Source organism: Eschrichtius robustus, chromosome 12, assembly GCF_028021215.1.
Source record: "Eschrichtius robustus isolate mEscRob2 chromosome 12, mEscRob2.pri, whole genome shotgun sequence".
Taxonomy (NCBI): domain Eukaryota; kingdom Metazoa; phylum Chordata; class Mammalia; order Artiodactyla; family Eschrichtiidae; genus Eschrichtius; species Eschrichtius robustus.
The window spans coordinates 51,908,373-51,931,130 of record NC_090835.1 but is presented as its reverse complement, the minus strand read 5'-3'; the positions used below and the strand labels follow the sequence as shown (position 1 = coordinate 51,931,130).

Below are 22,758 nucleotides of genomic sequence, written 5' to 3'. Positions count from 1 at the left end.
TCAGTTGTTATGAACACTGATGTACAGATCTTTGTGTGGACATGTTTTATTTCTCTTGGGTAAGTAACCTAGGATTAGAATTGCTGAGTTGTATGGTTAGTGTATGTTTAACTTCACATGAAATGTCCAGATGGTTTTCCAAAGTCATTGTTCCTGCACTGTTTGAGAAATGCACTTGCTCTGCATTCTCATCAGAACTTAGGATTGTCAGTCTCTTTAATTTTAGCCATTTTAGTGTTTGTGTAGCAGTATCTCATAGTGGTTTAATTTTCATTCCCCTGATGACTAACGATGTTGAGCAACTCTTCATGTGCTTATTAGCCATTCATATGTCTTTGTGAAGTGTCTGTTGAAATCTTTTTGCTCGTTTTCAGAAACTGAGTTTTTCTTCTTAATCATTTTTAAAGAGTTCTTTACATATTTTAGAGGCAAGCCTTTATCAGAAATGTTACTGAGAATGTTTTTTCCTAGTCTTGTTTGCTTTTTCATGTTTTTAATTTTGATGAATGCATAGGTTTTGACCTCATTTTACTTTTTCCAGTGAGAAAGCAACATAAGTTTACTCTAACATCCCCTCCATTATGTAAATGAAATAATAGAATAATAGTTATTGTGCCACAAAACCGAACAGATGAAGATGCTGTATTAATACATAGATCAACTATGTACTCTTGAAATTTTGCTTAGATGATATGAAATTATAACCATTTTGTGTATTATATCTGTTTTGTCACTGACAGTATAACAATCAGGAGTGTGATAAAAGATTGCATTTTTAAAATAGAATTTTTGACTTTTAATTACTTAGACTGAAAGAAGTTAAGTTTACCTGTGAGCCAAAGGTATCTAGTATATTTTAATGCATATTTCTTACCTTTTAGCTTTCAGTTCTGAACTGTGAACCTAACTTAACACTTTAATGAGTTTGTTTTAATTTTATCAATCACTGATTTTCTGTTTTTCCTCTGCATTTGCTTTATGTTTCCATTGACAGGGCTTACCCACTTTTTTGGAGTGCTAACTCTGCTGCTATTGATTTGGATATAGGAGATCAGTGTTTTAAAGGAGGGTTAGACCTCTAGATGACATAGTATCTCATTTTTTCAGGGTGTTAGCTTCACTTAATCTTCCAGCAGCAATTGAAGATATATCTGGAGATACTGTACCTCAGTCTATACTGACTAAGTCCACATCTGTGATTGAACAGGGAGGCATCCAGACTGTTGATCAGTTGATCAAAGAGCTACCTGAACTTCTGCAAAGAAATAGAGAAATCCTAGATGAGGTATGTTTTAAGAGATTTGCTTTTCAGGTAAAAACTTTTCAGCCCCTTGGTGTCCAGCAGGGATTAGGACTCAAGGCTTCTTCCTATTGGGTTTCACAAGGTAGCACTCATCATTTAGGTGACTTTGCTGTGGCCCAGACAGAGTCTGCTCTTCAGCCTCAACAGGAATTCTGATTGAGTGAAAATGGGGTCATATGTGTCTTAAGGGTATATAAATGCACATTACTGAAACTCGTACGACCATTGTGTAAAACTAGTATACTGTGAGAAATTACTATCACACAAACTGTTCAAGCTTTTCATAATTAATTCTTTTTTTTTTCCTATGAAAGATTAGGTCTCTGGTGAACAACGAATCAGACTAAGGAAGTTAGGCTATCAAATGTTTTATAAGCCCACTATACCTATCTTTTAGTAGAAAGGAGATTTTATCAATAAGAATGGAACACTAAAGTTTTTTGGCTAAAGACAGCTATTTGCCAATGTTATTCTCCTTTTACTGTGCTTTCACCTAATTGATACATTTGTTTCTTTATTGATACATTTGTTTCTTTAGCTATAAATATATTCAGGCTGGTTATTTTGGCTTTTGTCAGTTTAGGAGTCACATCTTTTTTAGGTGACTTCTGTTCTCAATGCTTTAATTCATGTTTTGATCTTTCAGTTAACTATCAGAGGATGTTGTATTTACATCATATCCAAGTACTTTGGGGCAAAGACGGAGTACTTAAGTACTTATGACAGTGTGAACCTTGGGGATGAGACTATATACCTTCCAGGGTTATTTAAAGGATTAACTAAAATAAAACAGAAATATTAATGTGGAAAAAAGCTCATCTCATAATTAAGGAAAAACTGGCTTTATTAGTGTATATGATATGTCTGTTGTCTGCCTATCTTAATATGAAGGATTTTTATTTATTTTATTTGGTGTTCCTAACAGCCTTATGAGTCAGAGTCACTGTTATTCTGTCAGTTGTACTTGGAGAGTCTCATTTTAAGTAAGTTGTAAGTTGTGAAGCTGATACTGTTTTTGAGTGTTTATCTCTGTGGTAGCAAATTTAATTTTAGTCTTGATTTTGAGAAAATTTAAAGTGTCCACTAATTTTTTAAATGATAAATTTATCTTGCTTGGGAGCTATTGGGCTCTGATGGAAAGAATCTTAGATTCATGGATTCTGTTTCTTCAGTTACTCTTTTTTCCTCCATTCTCTCCTAATGAATTCCTGTTAGATTGATGGTGGTGCTTCTGGGTCAGTTCTTCACATCTCTCCCTTTAAAAAAAAAAAAAAAAATTAATTAATTAATTTGACTGCGCTGGGTCTTAGCTGCGGCACTCGGGATCTTTGTTGCCACCTGCGAGATCTTCATTGCAGCATGCAGGATCTGGTTCCCTGACCAGGGATCGAACCTGGGCCCCCTGCATTGGGAGCATGGAGACTTAACCACTGGACCACCAGGGAAGTCCCACATCTCTTAAAGTTTCTATTACTTTTTCTCTTTGTGCTCTTGTTCTTTCTGGGAGATTGTCTCAGGCTAGCCATCCAGCTTATTAATTGGCTGGACATTTCAGATAAATGGAATCATGTCTTTTGAGTGTTTTTGTCATAAAAGGGTGTTGGATTTTGTCAAATATTTTTTCTGTATCTCAAGATGATTATATGGGTTTTTTCCGCTTCATTTTACTAATACAGAGTATTACATTAATTGATTCTTTGATGTGAACCACCCTTGTATTCCTAGTATATCCCACTTTGTCATGGTGTAGAATCCTTTTAATGTGCTGCTGGATTTGGTTTGGTAGTATTTTGTTGAGCATTTTACATTTATATTCATAAAGGATATTGGTCTGTAGTTTTCTTGTGTCTGACTTTCAACTTGTGTGTCCTTATGGTTGTGTCTTTTGTAAATAGCGCATAGTAAGGTTTTTCCTTTTCTTTTAGTTTGACAATCTTCATCTCTGTAGAGGGTTAAATCCATATATGTTAGCTGTGATTATTCATATATTTGGAATCATGTTCTTCTATATTTTGTATTTTCTACTTTCTCACTCTTTTGATTTCCTTCTTTTTTTGTCCCTCCTCACCCTCACTTTTTCCTGGTTTTATTGAGTTTCCTCCATTTCTTTCTTTCTTTTTTTCTTTTCTTTTTAACAGCATGGAAGTTGTACACTTAGTTTTCTTCTTTAAAGTTCATTATGATGTGTCTGGGTGTGGGTTTATTTTCATTTAAATTGCTTGATATTCTGTTGGATCCGGTGAATTTGAGGAGTTGTGTCTTTCATCCATCCCGGACAGTTCTTAGTTTTCACTTCTTTCAATATTACTTTTTCCCTGTTCTCATTATTATCTCTTTCTGGATCTCTGATGTTGAATCTTCTCCCTTTATTTTCTGGGTCTTTTAACCACTTGTATTTTCTGTTGCTCTGTGCTTCATTTTGCGTGATTTCTTCTGGTCTGTCTTCCAGTTCACTGGTTCTCTTCAGTTATATCTCAGCAGTTTTTAACTATCCATTAACTTCCTAACTTTTTCATTTTATTTTTTTCATTTCCAGAAATTTTATTTGGTTCTTTTTCAATTCTTCTCATTCTCTTTCTCCTGTCATACTTTTATCTCTTATTCTAAACATAGTAAATATATTTATTTTATATTCTTTATTTTATCATCTTAGTATCTGTGGTCTTTGTGCTTTGGTTTCATGATTTGTTATTTTTGCTGATTTTTTGCTAATTGTGGTTTGTTTCCTCTTATTTCAGTGTTTTTTGTTCTTTGTTTTTGTTTTGTTTTGGTGTGTTCCTGTATTTTAAGACTGTTAATTTGGAGGGTTTTTTCTTTCTTTTTTTTTTTTTTCTTTGTGGTTAATCTTTTACTCTGAAATTCATCTTAGGACTTTGTGTCACACAGGTATTATGATTTGCAGTTCTAAGTTCAGGCTTTTGATTAGGAATCTTAAGGTGATACTTCTTTTCTATTTAGAGCCAAGATTCAGACAGGTAAGTTCCCTTCTCTCAGGCAGTTTTCCTTTTTAAAAATTTGTCTACCGAGTGTCACCCATTTGGAAGTGACCCAGTTTGAGGGAAGATCATGCCCTTGATCTAACCGCCTCCTCTTATTAACTCCACCTGTGTTTCTTGTCTCCTATTCATGTTCTGTTAAATTCACACTCTAAGCCATTAGAGAATGTGTAGTAGGTGAACTATGGACAGTAGGCCAGTTCTACCTTGTGGCCTGTTTTTATATGGTTCACTAGTTAAGGATGATTTTTACCACTTCTAGAGAATTATAAAAAAAAGAAAGAGAAGAAGAATATGTGACAGAGACTATAGTCCACAGAGCCTAAAATATTTACCCTAATGTTTGACACAAAAGTTTGCAGACCTCTGCTCTAAGCTATCAGGAATTAGCAGATACCATTGACTCTAGCACTTGTGTCCATTGGTGGATTAGCACTTGTGTTTCAGGCCCTCTGCTATCCTGTCTTCTCAGCTATGCATTAGAAAGGCATTTTTTTATATGTTAATTTTCAGTTTGTTGTATTGGGAGTGAAGTCTAAATCTTTTATTTTCATGAATTAATCAGTTTTCTCTCTGTTTTGTTTATGGCTTCAGTGGTCTAAAGGCTTTCTATTTGTTTTAATCTTAAAAACATCCTTGTTTAAAGTAGTCTTGGTACATGGATGTGCATAATCTCTTAGTCTTCTTTCTTAATTTTACTGAGTAAGGTAATGGCTAACCTAGTCTTAAATTTTTACAGGATTTTTTGTTAAATGTAACTTGGGTTTCTGCAACAGAAATTATTGTACTAATTTATATTCTAACCAGTACTGTAGGAGCTCACTAATTCTCACCTGTATTGAGTATGATCATTTAAAAAATGTTTTAAATTTTTTACACCAGAAATATTTCATTGTTGCTTTACCTTCTTCTTAAAAGTCACTAAGACTGTTGGATGAAGAAGAAACAACTGACAATGATTTAAGAGCAAAATTCAAGGAACGCTGGCAAAGGACGCCATCCAATGAACTCTATAAGCCTTTAAGAGCAGGTAAGAATGTGCATAAATGACTTTGACTTGAGTAAGTTCTCAGTTTGGATCCACGTTTTTTGCTTGATTGAAGTAGGCTCTGATGTAAACGTGTTTTTTTTGAAACTGCTATTATGAAAATCCAGGTGTTTTTCTTCAGTTCCGTGTAAGACAAAAAATAACAAGGGTAATCCACGTTCATTATGAGAAGTTCAAATTCTTAAGAAAGTAAAAATTAAAATGATCCTGTAATAACTCTCATTTCCTATTCCAAGCTCTATGCATATTTTAAAAACATAAATGAGATTGTATTATATATATGGTTTTGTAATTTCATTTCACTTAGTAGTGGGTAGTAAAAGATGAGTTTTAACAGTTAACCTGAAACCAAATTATTATTTTTAAGACTTTGAATATTAAGATTTTGTGCTTGTTAAGATAAATGATGTCTAGACTTGTTTTATTTCTCTGTAAAAGTAATTAATACTATTGAGATTTTTCTAAAAATATATCCGCTTTTCTTTTAAGTCAGATTTAAGGAGTGATCCTTTGAGAGAGGAATACTTTTGAAATAAGTTGTGACAATTTTTGGAGTGAATGTTATCTTTCTATATTCACAAGTTGTAGGAAAAGATTAGACTAATGTCGATTGGCTTTTATTTGGTGGACAGTAACCACAAATGTATTTTAAGGTATAACTGTGCTTTTGCTTTATAATTGATTTTGTCATTTTTCCAAAACCAAAAATGCAAAGACTAATAGCTCAGTTTCTATTATCTAGTGAATTGGGACTTATAGAAGGGGGAAACAAGTAAAGTTGGAGAAGAGAATTAAAAGTACAACCAGCTCATATACATTACTGTTAAAATCAGTACTGTGCTCTGGTAACATTTTTTTTTTTCCCCTCCACAGAGGGAAGCAACTTCAGAACTGTTTTGGATAAAGCTATGCAAGCAGATGGACAGGTGAAAGAGCGTTACCAGGCTCACCGGGACACCATTGCACTTCTGTGTAAGCCGGAGCTGGAGCTGAATGCTGCCATCCCTTCTGCTAACCCAGCGAAGACCATGCAGGGCAGTGAGGTGAGGACATGTATTTTGATGTGGGTGATCATTTGCTTATGTAAACTATGTTCAAGCCATTATATACAATGGATTACCAATTTTTTTTCTTACTGGCATCTTTCTAAAAATGCTGATGTACATTGAGGTGCTTGTTTTTAGAGTAGCATGATATATACACTGTGTAAAAAGTAATTATATTAATAATACTACTATCCTGTAGTAATAATTTCCATGTATTGAATGCCTCCTATGAACTGGGTACTGTATTCTAGGTACCTCATATGTTCACAGGTTTAATTCAAATTTTATAAAAGGGAGAGGCTTGGAAGTATAGGAACTTCCTTGAAGTGGAAGGACTGGATTGGCCAGATACTCTTCTGACCACAGATTCTTTGTTTCTTACGTCATTCTATACCACCTTCCACCATATTCCACTGGGAGTACCTCTGAAGGGAAAGTTGTCAAGGTGTACTTGTTAATCTAATAAATGGATAACATCATCATGACATTTCTACTGGTGACAGGAAGGAGAAAATCAGTAGTGGGGCGTGTGATTCGTTAAGTCCCAAAAGGGGAGAGTGTGGGCTGATCACTGTGAAGTAATGTAGGAGGATAAGAGGAGACCCGAAGCACACAGGAAAATAAGCCAAAGGGCAAGAGATAGTGCTGAAGACTTCTTGAAAAAGGTGAATTTCCTGGGATAGTAGTTCTCAGAAGTTATCATTGTCATTCCTTATTTGTCTTTGCACAGAAGCATTTCATGTATTTACTCAGCTAAGACTTAATGAATAGCTACTTTTTAAGGCACTATGCTAGATGCACATAATATCCAGCCTTTACCCTCAATTCACGATCCAGTGTGGAAGATGAGACATATACAAGGATTACTGTAATACAGGGTAGAAGTTGAAAAGTGTCACAACTATACTGTGAGAATTTAGGTGATGAAGTACTTATGTTCCAGCATTTGGAGCTCCTTGCTTAGGAGGCTTAAGAAATTGGCACTTTATGAGAACAGTAGACAGGCAGAAAAGTGGACATGTGTAGGATCCGAGAAGATTGAGTGAGTGGGTGTGTCCAGAGTGGCTCCTGAGGTTCTGTGGAAGCAGCCCCCGAAGTGAGGAGAAGACGGCGTTGGTGAGTGGGCACAGAGCCTGCGTCTCAAGGCAGGGGTGCCTGAGGGAACAGTGACTGCCAGTTAGATGCTTTGAGGATGTGGGGGAGAAAAGGAAGGTGGTTAGAAGATTAACTTGTGAAGAACAGAGCCTGCAGACCCATAGAACAGCAACACGTTCTGGCCCCTTTTTATTTTAGAAAAAACATCTCTGTTTAGTATCCTCGTTTTTTCTTTTTAGTGTCACATGCATGACTTAGAACTTTATATGGTTTTTGTCCTTTTATTCTCCTGCTTTCTATAGAAAAGCAAAAATGGTCTTTGCTAAGCAAAATCAGAATGAGCATGTACTGATATGTTATTTTATTCAGTAGTAGCTGCTTTGTTAATTCACAGTGGTATTACATAGGGGAAGAAAACTTTTATAGTCAATATGAAGCGATTTTACTGAAACTAGATTTTCTGCAGAGAGGTGAGGTAATCAACAATTTTCCGTGTTCTTAATATTCATTCATCATGTGCCTTTATCAGAAAAGGCAAACATCATGTGTTTATTAAAGCTATTTCAGATAGTTATCATCGTAGTTGGTGACACATTAGCCAGAGTTTTTATGAGAAAAACTCAACCATTTGAATTGCTGATTATTAAAGTGATACAAAGTACATGTTTTATTAAGAGGGCTAAGCATAACAGGTGGGGCTGTTTTTTTCTCTCATTATGAACAGGCCAACTAACTAGTTATTTGTCTTTGTTCTGTTTGGGCATCTGGTTTTAGGTACTTAGAGGATCTTAGTTTTTATACTATGTAAGAGACAGTCAGTCTATTTCAAGATAATAGTGTTCCTGACTTTCAGCTTTGTTTACTAGACTATTTTTTAAGACCAATTCTGCATATTCCTTTTTCTCCCCCAGCTTTATTTCACTTGGCTACTTAAACATTTTCTAACTTTTGTTAGACATAACTTACATATAGAGGAAAATGACATTTCTTACTCTCCTAATAGCCAAGCAACCTTCACATAGGGTCATAGTCATGGTTGAGGTTCCATTATCAGTTTAAATATGCCAACAGATAAAACTGTCACAGCCTTTTCAAATTTATATGCTGTTATATTCCCCCCAATGCAAAATGTGTCACATAGTTACAGAAATAGTTGTAATTCAGCAAAATAAGGGATACTTAATTCTTGGTCTGTTCCTTGTTGTTACTCTTCTTGTCTAAGTGCTTAGGTGCCTAAGCCTCTTTAGTCCACAATGCACATGAAGTATAGAGTTAAACCATGAAACCTAACTAACAGTTGATAATAATGGCTACTACTGACTGAACACTTAGCCTGTTAGAAATTACATTGAGCACTTTATATGGATTATTTAATCTTTACAACAGTCCTGACATATAGGTACTATTATTCTTGTTTTGCAGGTGAGAAAATTGAGTTTTCCAGGTAAACTGCCCTTGGTTATACAGTAACTAAGCCCATTATATTCACTAAGGGAGTGTAGTCAGAGTTGAAGTATTTTTTTCGATGTCATCATATTTCACTTTGCTAGACAACTAGTTTCATTTGTTTCTGTATTCACGTTTTGATTTAATTTTGTGTTTTGGATGTATAAAAGGATGTTCATGATTCAAAAGGTTCATGCAGAGAAATCTCACCCCTTTTCTTTCTACCTTGTTCCCATCTGCTCTATGTAAGTAACAATATTCATTAGTTTTTGGTTTGTGCTTAGTGCTTTTATTTTTGTGAAAAATACATATGCACACAGTTACATATCATATATTATGTGTGTGTATAGCTTTATATTCTGATTTCCCTTCTCACTCAAAATGCGACATACCTTTTTTCATTTAACAATATGTCCTGGAAGTCATTTGGAAGCAAGACTTTGCTCCACATTGTCTAACATCAAATTCCACTAGATCTCTTTAATATATTAGACTTTGCAATGTCCATCCAGGTATGATTCTTTCTCCTCTTCCTTCCTTTTAGAGTGTCTGTGGTTTGATGCTTCTTGGACCTCTAAGACCATTTCTTTGCACTGCTCTGCATGTTAAGAGACTGAATTTAAGATAGGACACTTAGGAGATATGGTGGTGACAGAGGCCAAAATGTAGAAGAAACTTGAGACTTTTCCTCAGGTCTTTGGTTTTCACATGGGAAGGTCGCCCTGGACCCTCTTGTCAGGGAGCTAACTAAGGCCATGGACTGAAGAGCCGGACAGAGCTTCTTAGAAACAGGCAGTAGGTGAGCAGATCCTTTGGAGCTGGAAGTGCTGCTGGTAGGAAGACAGACAGGGGTGTAGATGGGGTTCATGGACGGCCCCTTCTTCCTTTGTCTTTCCCCACTTTCTTTCTATGAGCATCCCTGGGGCAAGCAGAATAGAGGGCTTGGGGTTACTGTTCTCCCTGCTGGTCCTAGCAGAAGTGTGAAGAGATGTGAGTGAAAGGGGGCAGCTCATGTGTGGCCTTAGAGGGCGCTTGAACACTCTAACTCTATTACTACAACGGAGTGTTTATGAATCCTGTGGGTGTTAGTCAGAGACTGCCTGGACCGAGTAAGAGGCAGAACTCATGATGTGAAGAGAGGTACAGAACCCGCCCGCTCTTTCTCTCCCAGGATATAAAAGAAACATACGGCTTATAGCTTTCTGTCTGTCTGTCTGTCTCTCTCGAGTGCTCTCTCCGTATATATCCGTATCTCTGTTTCTGTCTCCACGTCTCTCTCTCTCTCAGTCTCGCTAGGTCGGCAAAATAGGGTATCTCTTTACTGGACAAAAACATACCTTCTGGGGACTTCCCTAGTAGTCCAGTGGTAAAGAATCCGCCTTCCAACGCAGAGGACATGGGTTCAGTCCCTGGTCAGGGAACTAAGATCCCACATGCCACGGGGCAACTAAGCCCACGCGCTTCAACTAGAGCACCCATGTGCCGCAAACTACAGAGCCCACGCACTCTGGAGCCCACGTGCCACAACTAGAGAGAGAAAACCCACACGCCACAACTAGAGAGAATCCTGTGTGCTGCAGTGAAGATCCCACATGCTGCAACTAAGACCCGATGCAGCCAAAAAAAAAATAAATAAATAAAATAAAATAAATATTAAAAATATATATATACCTTCCTCTACCTCGTGACAAGGATGCAGTATAGTGTAGCGAGGTTAAGAGATTGGTTTGGAGTTAGGCAGACTTAGGTCTCAGATTTCACCTCTGCTCCTTTTAGTAGCTGTGCAACCTTAGGCATGTTAACTTAATTTTTCTGGGACGCAATTTCTCCATCTGTGGAATAGAGGTAATAAATATATACCCTATGCGGTATTGTAAGGAATACATTAAATTATATTTGTAAAGTGTTTAGGACAGTGCCTGGCACATAATAGATGTTCAGTAGATCTGTTATCATTATTGCTGCTGCTGTTGTAATCTGAATCCACTAAAGGTACAGCAACGTCTGTATCTAAATAAACCTGATGTACAATTTATACTTGGCTCTCTGAGAGATTGTCTCTCCCTGACCCTGGTGAACCTTTGTATATAGTTCCTTTCTTGAAATTGGCTTCTGTTTTTTGGGCAATTAAACTAAGTTTTTTAAATTGTTTAGGTTGTAAATGTCTTAAAATCCTTACTGACAAATCTTGATGAAGTAAAGAAGGAAAGAGAGGGGCTGGAGAATGACCTGAAATCAGTGAATTTTGACATGACGAGCAAATTTTTGACTGCTCTGGCTCAAGATGGTGTGATAAATGAAGAAGCTATTTCTGTTACTGAACTGGATCGAATCTATGGGGGTCTTACAGCTAAAGTCCAAGAATCGCTAAAGAAACAAGAAGGACTTCTTAAAAATATTCAGGTAAAGTTTATATACTTTAATAAGATTTTTATTAAAAAAATTACAGGAAGGATAAACCTGGACTAAATCTGTATCCATTTAGGATTGTGTTTTTTGCAAATGTTACATATTAATAGAAATCTGTAAACGTTATTGGTTATATTTTCATACCCACTGAATTTGTGGTATTTTTTACTTAAGGAAAGCTGTAAAGTACTGTGTTACTCCAAAAGGAATATATTAGGTAAATATCTAGTAATAACTGCATGAAATCATATATGATTTTCATAGTTGGGAAAGTATCAGTACAAATGTTATGAGCTATATTAACTTGATAAATAAGTGTAACTGCATAAATCTTTCTTTTAACAAGGTCTCACACCAGGAATTTTCAAAAATGAAACAGTCTAACAATGAAGCTAATTTAAGAGAAGAAATTTTGAAGAATTTAGCTGTTGCGTATGACAACTTTGTTGAACTTGTAGCTAATTTGAAGGAGGGCACAAAGGTATGAAGCACAAAAGAAACAAGAGCTAACTAACCAGTGTGGATGTGAGGATATAGTTTGGGAAGTTAATTGGTATTTCCAGTTGGACCAAATCATTCTGTCTTGAATTTCTTAGCTTTAATGACTTTGGCCCCTGAGAGCTTTGGTATAAATGGGAGAAAGCTTAATGAAGGTGGGAGTATTTCATGCGAACTTTGCGGAATGAATTTTATATTTCACCAGGCAGAAAGAGGGTGTGTAGGCATTCATTTCAGGTAGCAGGAATTAGCACAGAGAGGTCAAAAGGTCAGTGACACTTTGTTGGGGGATAGAAAGTTGGCCAATCTGAGTGAATTATGAGGGAACAGGAGTAGTAGTCAAAGCCGATATATGGTGGGGAAGGGGGTGTGTATGGCTTTTATATTCTGTGCTGGTGGTTTGGATTATGATAGATTTGTGATCTGCTTATGACTCAGAGTGCTTACTAAATATGTTTAAGTATTTTCTTGCCTTTCCTTTAAATATTTTAGGGAAATGCTTATATTTGTTTTTACCAATTACTTTGCTTTTGAGGGAACAAGTGATTTTTAAGTTTTTCAAATACGTAATTCCTTTTGGTACTTTAACTCCATAATGATCACTTAATAAAGTTATCTTGATGTAAATACGGTAGATATAATGTCAAACCCTCTGAAGAGAGCATAGAAATACTGCCAAAGTCTTCCAAAGAGAGAGGATAGTAAAATGCCATTTTAATTCAGTTTAAAATGCTTTGTTGAAATAGATAAGCTGAGAAAACTCACCAGAGTGCCTTTGGAAATTCTTCTGAGGGTTTCTGAAATGATGCCTGCATTTCTGAAGTGAATGTGCAAATCTAATACTTCCACTTAAATAGGTTTAGAGTCTTTATTAAGAAGTTGACTTTTCTCTAGGAATTGGGAACTTGTTCATGATCATGAAACTTTTAACTTGTTGCCACTTAATTTTTGGTGACAGTGCTTTCTAACGATGATTTTATTATTTTTATTTTCTTAGGGAATCTTAGGTCATATTTAATATTAAGTTACTGGACTTAAGTGGTATGACTGTCTCTCATGCAGAGGATTTTAGCTCTTTAGCTTTAACTGTTATTGACAAAGGAGCTTTAGATTGTGTTCCTCTTAGATTAAAAATTGTTCTGGTTTGTCACTTGTGTTTGTTCTTTGCTCATAGTTTTACAATGAGCTGACTGAAATACTCATCAGGTTCCAGAACAAATGCAGTGATATAGTGTTTGCACGGAAGACAGAGAGGGATGAACTCTTAAAGTAAGTTTATTTTGTGTATTAAATTGTACTTTTGAAGTATTTTTCTTTAAAAAAATAATATTCTTGCTACCTCTTTTAAAAAAATCATATGTGGAGACTTTTGTGGTGAGTTGGCAGTGTGAGTTGGCAATTTCCTTCCTTTCCTCCATGGTGTTTCTTTGTTTGTTTGCTTTTTTATAAATTTATTTATTTATTTTTTATTTTTGGCTGTGTTGGGTCTTTGTTGCTGCACACAGGCTTTCTCTAGTTGTGGCGAGCGGTGGCTTCTCTTGTTGTGGAGCATGGGTTCTTGGCATGTGGGCTTCAGTAGTTGTGGCATGCGGGCTCAGTAGTTGTGGCTTGCAGGCTCTAGAGCGCAGGCTCAGTAGTTGTGGCGCACAGGCTTAGTTGCTCCGTGGCGTGTGGGATCTTCCCGGACCAGGGATCAAACCCGTGTCCCCTGCATTGGCAGGTGGATTCTTAACCACTGCACCACCAGGGAAGTCCCCTGTGTGGTGTTTTACAAAGCGACAAGCAAACAACTGCATGATCTGAAAACAAAAGAGTGAAAAGGAGTGGAAACTAGATGTAGGAAGAACAGTGATGTCACAGAAGTGATAGCAGAATAGCTCAGGGTAACAGATCTTAGGAAATGCCAATAAACATAAGCAGTTTACTTTGAAGTGGCAAATAGATTCCTTACATGAAACTAGAGGCACAGAACATGAGGGAGAGAGGGTTTATAGCTCAGAAAATGTCAGCAAAGTCACTTTCTGCAGGGGCCTACTGGGAAAGCTGGGCGAGTAACATAGGACTCATTCCATGTGGAGTAATGAATAGAGAGTTGACGCAACATCGATACAAAGATACTATATACATTGAGGTGAGAAAGAACAAAATTTTACTAAACTTAATAGATGAAGAACATTCACCAGAATAATGTCACAGAACAGATGAAAAATTTACCATGAATTTAAAAAAATAAAAAAGAAAAGGCTAGGAAGCAGTCATTAAGGATCACGACAAGTACCAGAACTCAAGGAAAATGGTAAGAAAACAGGAGGCGCTAAAACGTGAGGTGTCGGGATTCAGGAAACAAGTGGAAGAGAAGAACAAAGCCATCACCGGTATAAGATGAAATGGGAAGGAGCAAAACGGAGAATAGACGATGAAGAAAACACAGGAGCACAAAGTAGAAAAGAAGAAATCAAAGAAAATGAAACCAAAGTAAGGAAAGGATGGAAAAGGATTAGAGAAAGTGGGCAGAGAAGATCCAATATATGTAAAATTGAATTCCCTTCAAAGAAGAAAAACCAGAACAGTGACCAGAACAAATATTTAGTGATATGACTCAAGAACATTTTCCTAAAATAAGTCTTGTTGAAAGGATATATCATATGATCAGGAGAAATGAACAAGAACTGTCAACACCCCAGCATATAAATTAGTAGTCTTAAAAGATAATGGCAGAATCCTATTAAAGGCAGTCAGGCAAAAAGATCAGGTCAGTTTATAAAAAGGTGAAAAAAATTCAGGCTGGCAGCACTGCATGCTAGAAGAGAGTGGAGTGACTGCTTGTTGGAACTCAAAGGAAGCAAATGTGAGGCAAAGACTTTATATCCAGTCAGCCTGTCCTTCAGGTGTATACAGAGCCACGTGCTCATTAGTAATGAATGTAAAGGACCCAGAGACTGTTATACTCATGAGCCATTCTTGAGCCCTTCAGATGACCTGACCGTTATTCTTGTCTCTGTCCATGTTTAAACAGTTTCCCATTGAAGAAGTGGGTGAAGTTAAGAGCTACTTTCTTCCACCCCCCCCAAGAAAGAGCAGGGCCAGTTGTTTTCAGTTTTTCTACTAAACCTTTAAAAAGCAAATAATTAGAATGCTTTTTAAATGGTTCTAGAGGTTAAAAAAAAAAAACCTCCTAATTAGTTTTACTGATAAGTAAATCTGACAAAGATTCAAACAAAAGTCTTCAGACCAGTTTCATTTATGAATATGGATGCGAAATTTCTAAATAAAATACTTGCCATTGATATTCTCCAGTATATTAATAAAGAACCATGACCAAGGGGGAGTGGGTGGTTATTCCAGTAATGCAGTGATTGGTTCAGTAGTTTTACATCTAAGGAGAAAAAGATTCTCTTCATAGATGAGGAAGAAGCATGAGAAAATAACTATTCTGGTACTCAAAATAGGAATTAATTGACTTCCTTAACATGAAAATATATGTGTATGCGTGTATATATACAATAGATCTATTTATCTGTTTATATCTGCGCAAAACTCAGCTTCATGGTTAATGGAGAAACGCTATAAACATTCCCCCTAAAGACAAATGCCCATTATCAATGCTGTTATTTAATATTATATTGGCAATACCAGACTACACCATTAGAAGAGAAGAGGAAATTAGAGATAGAAAAATTGGAAAGGAGGAGGTAAAACTATCACTACTTACAGACTTTATGATTATACATCTTGAAAACCCAAAAGAATCAACCCTCGAACTCTGCAAATAATAAAGGAATTGTTACTGAAGATAGGTGATTATAAAAATAATTTGTAGAAATCAATAGCCTTGGGACTTCCCTGCTGGTCCAGTGACTAAGACCCCACACTCCCAATGCAGGGGGCCTGGGTTCGATCCCTGGTCAGGGAGCTGAATCCCACATGCAGCAACTAAAGAAAGGTCCCACAGTGCAGCCAAATAAATAAATAAATAAATATTTTAAAAAAATCAATAGCCTTCATACAAATAAACACATAGAAGATATAATGGAGGAAAAGACTTCACTTAAAATAGCAATAAGAAAGATAAAATACATAGGAATAAATTTGTCATTTATTAGACCTGTATGAAGAAAACTTTGAAACACTATTCAAGGACACAAAAGAGGACTTGAGCAAGCTGAAAGACGTATCATGTCCTTAGATAGGGTGAGACAGCTTCATGAAGATGTCAGTTCTAAATAAACTTACGTACTCAACATAATTTTTTAAAATATTTATTTTTTTCTTTTTTATTTTTTTGGCTGCATCGGGTCTTAGTTGCGGCACGCGGGATCTTTCATTGCAGCACGTGGTCTCTTCGTTGCAGTGCTTGGGCGTCTCTCTAGTTGTGGCGTGTGGGCTCTAGGGCGCATGGGCTCTGTAGTTGTGGCGCGGGGGCTCCAGGGCGCATGGGCTCTGTAGTTTGCGGCATGCAGCCTCTCTTGTTGAGGCACGCAAGCTCAGTAGTTGTGGCGCGCGGGCTTAGTTGCCCCGTGGCACGTGGGATCTTAGTTCCCTGACCAGGGATCAAACCTGCGTCCCCTGCATTGGAAGGTGGATTCTTTACCACTGGACCACCAGGGAAGTCCCTCAACATAATTTTGATTAAAAAAAGAATCAACAGATTTTCATGTAAAACTAGACAAGTTGATCCTAAAGCTCAAGTAGAAAAACCGTTAAACAAGTTTAGCCAGGAAAACTGAATAATAATAACAGTAAGGGGAAACTAATTTGCCAGATATTAAAATATGTAATATTGTCTCTAATTAAAACACAGTGATACTGGCACATTAGACCAAAGACAGAAAATAGGAGTAGATTCAAATACATATGTGAATTTAGTGTAAAAAAAGATCCTAAGTCAGTCAGAAGAAGTTAGAGACAAGTGCCTAGCCATTTAGAAAACAAAAGTTTTATTTTTACCTCAGAATAAGTTCCAAAAGGATCATAATTGAAATGTATAAAATGAAATGAAAAGAGAATATTAGAGAATTTCTTAGTAAAGCTGAAATAGGAAGGGTCTTTTTAATTCTGACTTAAAACCCAGAAGCCATAAAAAAAAAAAAAGTTCATCATAACATGATAAGAAGAGTCAAAATGTAATAAACTGGGGAAAAATATTTGAAACTTATTCATGGGCAAAAGGCAAATTTACGTAATTTATAAAGAACTCCTAGATACTAATGAGGAGGGAAAAACTCAGTAGAAAAATTGGGAAAGGATGTGAACAGAAATTCTGCAGATGAAATATGAGTGGTTCTTAAGCATATGAAAAAATACCTACCCTCGCTCAATATAAAATAAGTATGAATTAAAATTACTCTGAAATAACATTTTTCAGGGATTTCCCTGGTGGTCCAGTGGTTAAGACTCCGTGCTTCCACTGCAGGGGGCACGAGTTCGATCCCTGGTTGGGGAACTAAGATCCTGCATGCCATGTGGCATGGCCAAAAAAAAAAAAAGAAAGAACATTTTTCAGATTGGCAAAAATTTGGAAATTTGATAACATGCTTTATTGGCACACGTAGGGGAGCAGGTCTCATCCGTTGCTGTGAGAAGGCACATTGGGGCAGTCCTTGTGTGGGGCACTTGTGTGGGACCTGGAAAGGTCTGCTTTTGAGAATTTATTCTGAGGGTGTATGCTAGAAATGACATACTTATCAATGAATTCATTTCTAAGTTGCTTGTACCAGTAAAAGAATAGAAACAAAGCAAATGTCCAGGGCTGGTGAAATAAAGCTACATCTGTACAGTGAAATACTATGCAGCTATTTTTTTTAAAAAAAGGATGTTTTCTATTTACCCATGTAGAAAAATCTCTGAGATAAATAATGGTAAAAAAAAACCAAGGTTACAGACAGTGTAAAGTATGCTTCTTATGTAAAAAGGGAGAAGATAAAAATACACGTTTGAAGTGGTTTATTTCTGATAAGGAAGCTCTGGTCAGATTCATAAGAAATAAAAAATAGTGGCTGTCTGTTTGTGGTAGTGAATGGTGGAATGAGAATTTGTAGATAGTGGCCTGTCACTTTTTAGTTTTTGAATCAAGTGAATATATTACCTTTTCAGAAAATTATATTAAATTAATCTAAATAATTATAGGGATTTCATGTTTTTTATAGTACCACCAACTAGTCTAACTTTATTTTTGACATTGTATCTGTTCCCCCTTGGCCTTTTTTTTTTTTTAGCCATAGAACCCTTTGTTTAGACTCAGTCTTGCAGAGAAGCCCAGTTTGTGAAACAAACAGAAATGGCTCTGTGATTTAATAGCTTTGATTTATATAATTAGTAAGTGGCTAGGAAATTCTCATTTGTCCTATAAATGTGTTATTTACTGCAACCATCTCTGGAGTTTATCAAAGGAAAAAATATTATGTCTTATATGCTTTATAATATATTATAATTATACATGCTAGATATTGTGTTTATGATTAAATATACTCAAAATCTAATTAAATAATTGTAAAGATAATTATAATAAATAAGTAAAATATTTAAAATATTAAATATAATTATGTTATATTTACTATATGTGAGTTATATATATATACACACATATATATTAGATGTTTCAAAGTTTGACCTTTTTCAAATTTTAATATTGACTAAAAACTTATAGTTTATATTGGAAGCATTTATTACAAATTTACAAACATTAAGAAGTAGTTTTGATTTCTTGATGAATGTGTGTAAGTTTTCTTTCTATGTGGAGTGTCTAATTTATCTTACAACTGGGATTGTTTTTGACAGCGAAAGTGTGGTCTGGGGGACTCGGAGTTGCTGTTAATTGTTAACATCAAGACAATAGGTCCTGTTGTAGACATTTCAGGACATGTCACGTTTACTGCTCTGTGCATGTGAATGAGCACAGTGAGAAGTTGATCAATACCAAGTACTTCATAGAGTGTATTTTACTTCAGGGTTTTGTTTAGTGAGATTCCAATTTACTGTTAGAGGAGACTTTAAAATATTAACAAAATTTTTAATACTGTATTTTAATGGTCCTTCAACCTCTATCTTTAATGAATTTACCTTAATAATAGATTATGAGGTATCTTTTAACATAAACTATCTCAGTGCCACATTTCGAATATCTGTCAGAAAGTTTTCATCAAGAAATTTGCACAATGGTTTTAAAGTTTTCATCAAGAAATTTGCTCAGTGGTTTCGAATAGGTTGTTGTTTTTTGTAAACACTGATACAATACAGCGATTAAAATATTAGCTAGGTAACTATGTACAGTTGTAGTTTTCCGATAATTTTTAGATTATTATGTTATGAGTTTCTCATCTAGGGGACGACCTCCTGTTAGAGAGAGGGCAATTTCTTAGGATCACTTGCTCAGTTTGACATGTTCCTTAGTCTGGCTCTAACTATGATCTCTGAAAAAGTTCACCTTTTTCCCTGGTCTTCAGAAACAGAATAAGAACTATCTTTATTTTATTCAATAGTAGGAAGAAAGAAGATTTCAGTTAGTTCTAGTCAAGAACAGAAATGTAGTATATTTTAAAATACCGTCATTGTTTTGAGTATATTTTCTGTGTTTCATACGTGAAGTATGAAAGTAAGAAAAAGATCTGGTGTTTTGTATGTGTTGGTTTTCAAAATTGTGTTAATTTCTAACACTTCTGTCTTTAATAAGGGACTTGCAACAAAGCATTGCCAGAGAACCTAGTGCTCCTTCAATTCCTACACCTGCGTATCAGTCCTCTCCAGCAGGGGGACACACGCCAACGCCTCCAACTCCAGCGCCAAGAACCATGCCGGTCAGTAAGCAACCACATTTTTAAAATGCAAGTTTTACGTGTTCTTGACAGCTTGCTTGCTGTAAAGGATAACACAGACTTTACATTGTGAGGTCTGGTGGTCACCACTTTGATCAGGTGACCAACCGCGACTTTCTGATGTTTTGCACTATAAAGAATACAGCATCACTCATGGATTCTTGCCTAAAAATGTTTAACTAAATCTAATGGAGTCTTTAGAACCAACTTTCAGTTTATAGCAAATACAGTGATAAAATAAGAAATTAAATTGTGCTGTTAGGAACAGTTGGACAGTCTAGAACTGGAACATTCTGTGAGACACCTGGCTTGGTCTTTTCTAAAAGCATATGTCATAGAAAAAAATAGACCAGGGGCATATTCCAGATTAAAAGAGAGGAACGATTCATAATAATCAAATGCAATACATGAACCTCAGCTGGATCTTGGTTCATAAAAACGTCTAGAAGAGCTTTTGTGATAAATAGGGAAACTTGAATGTGGAGTGGATACTCAATGATATTAGGAAATAATTATTAATTTTCTCAGGTGAAATGGTATTGTGATTATGTAGGAGAATATTAGGACTTGTATGCTGAAGTCTTTCGGGCTGGTGTCCTGAAGTTTGCAACTTAACTTTCAAATGGTTCTGCAAATATATAGATAGATAAATACGTGGATATAGCTATAGATAAAGCAAAGATGGCCAAATGTTAATAATTAATTTAATTGGTAAACATGTGATTGTTTATAATAGTATTCTTTTAAATTTTCTGGTGTTTAAAATTTTTCATATGAAAATTCATGGGGCCAGGAAGAGATGACAGTAATAAACTGTACCTGACCTGCTCCTTCTTCCCACCTCAAATGTCTAACCATTGATGGGAGCAGTAATGAACAGTAAATGATTAAATATTAGGCATCAGGGAAAGAGCAGTGGCTATGGAGTATCCACAAATTGGAGAATTATTTTTCAACTACAGTACATTTCTGGAGTTATAAGCCCACATTTAAGAATGGGAATTAGAAATATATTTGGTTGGATTTCAGAGTTTCTCATATGCCCTTTTATTTTGATTGATAGCAATTTGACAGAAACCTGATACATTTTGTCAGTGCTGACTTTTTCTTACAGCCTACTAAGCCCCAGCCCCCAGCCCGGCCTCCACCTCCTGTGCTTCCAGCAAATCGAACTCCTCCTGCTACTGCTCCAGCTCCAGCTCCAGCGAGCACTGGGACCACTGCACCAGCTCCATCACAAACTCCTGGTTCAGCTCCCCCTCTGCAGGCCCAGGGACCCCCATACCCCACCTATCCAGGGTATCCCGGGTAAGGCTGAAACTTTGTGTATCCCAATGAATTGGCTAATGTTTCTAGCTCTGGTTAGTCTTTTAAAAACAAGCTCACCCCTTCTCTGAATGGAGGTGTCATGAATGAGTAAGCTACATTGTCAGCTCACATAGAAATAAAAGTAAGTCATAGTCACTTTATTTGAGTCGTTGAATAGCCATTTCCCAGGCTTATTTAATTTGTTTTTAGTTTTTACATATTGGGTTTATATTAAATATATCTCTTCTGTATGGAATTCAGAATGTTTCCTTGGTCTTCTTTATTTAGGTGATAAACAGGTAGGTGCCTTTTCTGAGCTTAGCATAGCAAGGTTGATAAGGCCTTCTTTACATACCTGTACTTTGACGTCTTGGCATTCTGATCAACTCTTAAATAGAAATCTATCTAATTATGGCATGTGTTTTCTTAAAGATCAGCTGCCTTTCTGATAGTTTTTTTAGTCTTAAAAATCCAGACATTTAACTGCCTTTTAAGATGTCTTCCAAACTTTACTTAGTAAGTACATTGTATCTTCCAAATGTTAAAACTTTGTAAATAGTAAATTTATGAGCCTTACAGTGAACATTGAATCTTGTGAAACAGAAGTGTACTTAGGTTGCCACATTAGATTGAAGGGTCTCCGTTTTTATTCCTTGTTCATAGTTGAATATTTAGTCTTATTTCCTTCAACAATCTTATTTTTTGGGTAGTATTCAACACTTTTTTCTTTGATTTCAATTAATAACAGGATAGAACACTTTTCTCTAGCAAGTACCTTGAAACAGCTGTTTTTTCTCGCCATTGAATGGCTTTCTTGAAAAAACTTCATTTTAGAATAATTATTGTATGTTTCATTTTCTAGTGTTTGATTTACCAATCCAGCTTTCTTGTGTTCTTCTTCTCATCAGGTATTGCCAAATGCCCATGCCCATGGGCTATAATCCTTACGCGTACGGCCAGTATAATATGCCATATCCGCCAGTGTATCACCAGAGCCCTGGACAGGCTCCATACCCAGGACCCCAGCAGCCTTCATACCCCTTCCCTCAGCCCCCACAGCAGCCTTACTATCCACAGCAGTAGTGTGTCAGCTCAGAAGCTCAGCTGGTTCAGCTCAGAGGGAAAGAAATACCAACCCTGCAATAAGTGTACTAAACCCTACGCTCTGGTTAATATAACGTACTCTGATGTACTGAATGCAGTGTGTAATTTCTGTCTGCGGCTAGAAGCTGTGCCCCAGTTCCACATTTGATTGCACATGGGCCATTTGCTGCTGTTGCAGTATAAAGACTAAGTGTAATAGGATTTGAAATAAATTACATTACAGTTCATAAAAGTTGAAAATGAGAAATTAAACCCACAAGTGAAACGTTTGAAATTATTATACTTAGTTCTACATAAGACATGATTGGAACATCAGAGGCTTACAATGATGGTTTCAGTACTGATATTCAAGAAAACTAAGTTATCTTTCTCTTTTGGTTTATTGATTTGGTTTAATTTTCATTATGCTATTTTGCATAATCAAAACATTGTAAATCTTATAATTTAAAAATAAATTCCTTAAGAACAGTTGTCATTGTTATGTTTTGTCATTGATTCTCATTCCTGTCTAATTTCTTTCTGGTATTAGTCTCTCATTTTATATGTACACAAGTTAAACAGATCATGAGTTAAGTGCATGATTAATGCAAGTTAGTAGGTTCAAAAGAAAACCAAAAGAATAATAACCATAATTTATCTTTCATATGCTGATTAGTGAATTAATTTTGACTTTTATTTTGAAAAATCCTATAAT

General features: G+C 35.9%; 1 protein-coding gene across 1 annotated transcript in view; it reads left to right on the top strand.

The window, feature by feature from the left end:
• Positions 1–22,535, top strand: part of PDCD6IP (programmed cell death 6 interacting protein) — a 59,863-nt gene extending 37,328 nt beyond the window's left edge. The window contains exons 10-18 of the mRNA XM_068556891.1: positions 1,108–1,285; positions 5,218–5,329; positions 6,221–6,390; positions 11,089–11,337; positions 11,690–11,824; positions 13,016–13,110; positions 19,511–19,634; positions 20,767–20,960; positions 21,869–22,535. Of these exons, the coding sequence (XP_068412992.1) occupies positions 1,108–1,285; positions 5,218–5,329; positions 6,221–6,390; positions 11,089–11,337; positions 11,690–11,824; positions 13,016–13,110; positions 19,511–19,634; positions 20,767–20,960; positions 21,869–22,043 (1,432 nt within the window). The 3' untranslated portion in view covers positions 22,044–22,535. The remainder of the gene's footprint in view (positions 1–1,107; positions 1,286–5,217; positions 5,330–6,220; positions 6,391–11,088; positions 11,338–11,689; positions 11,825–13,015; positions 13,111–19,510; positions 19,635–20,766; positions 20,961–21,868) is intronic.
• The last annotated feature ends 223 nt before the right edge of the window (positions 22,536–22,758 follow it).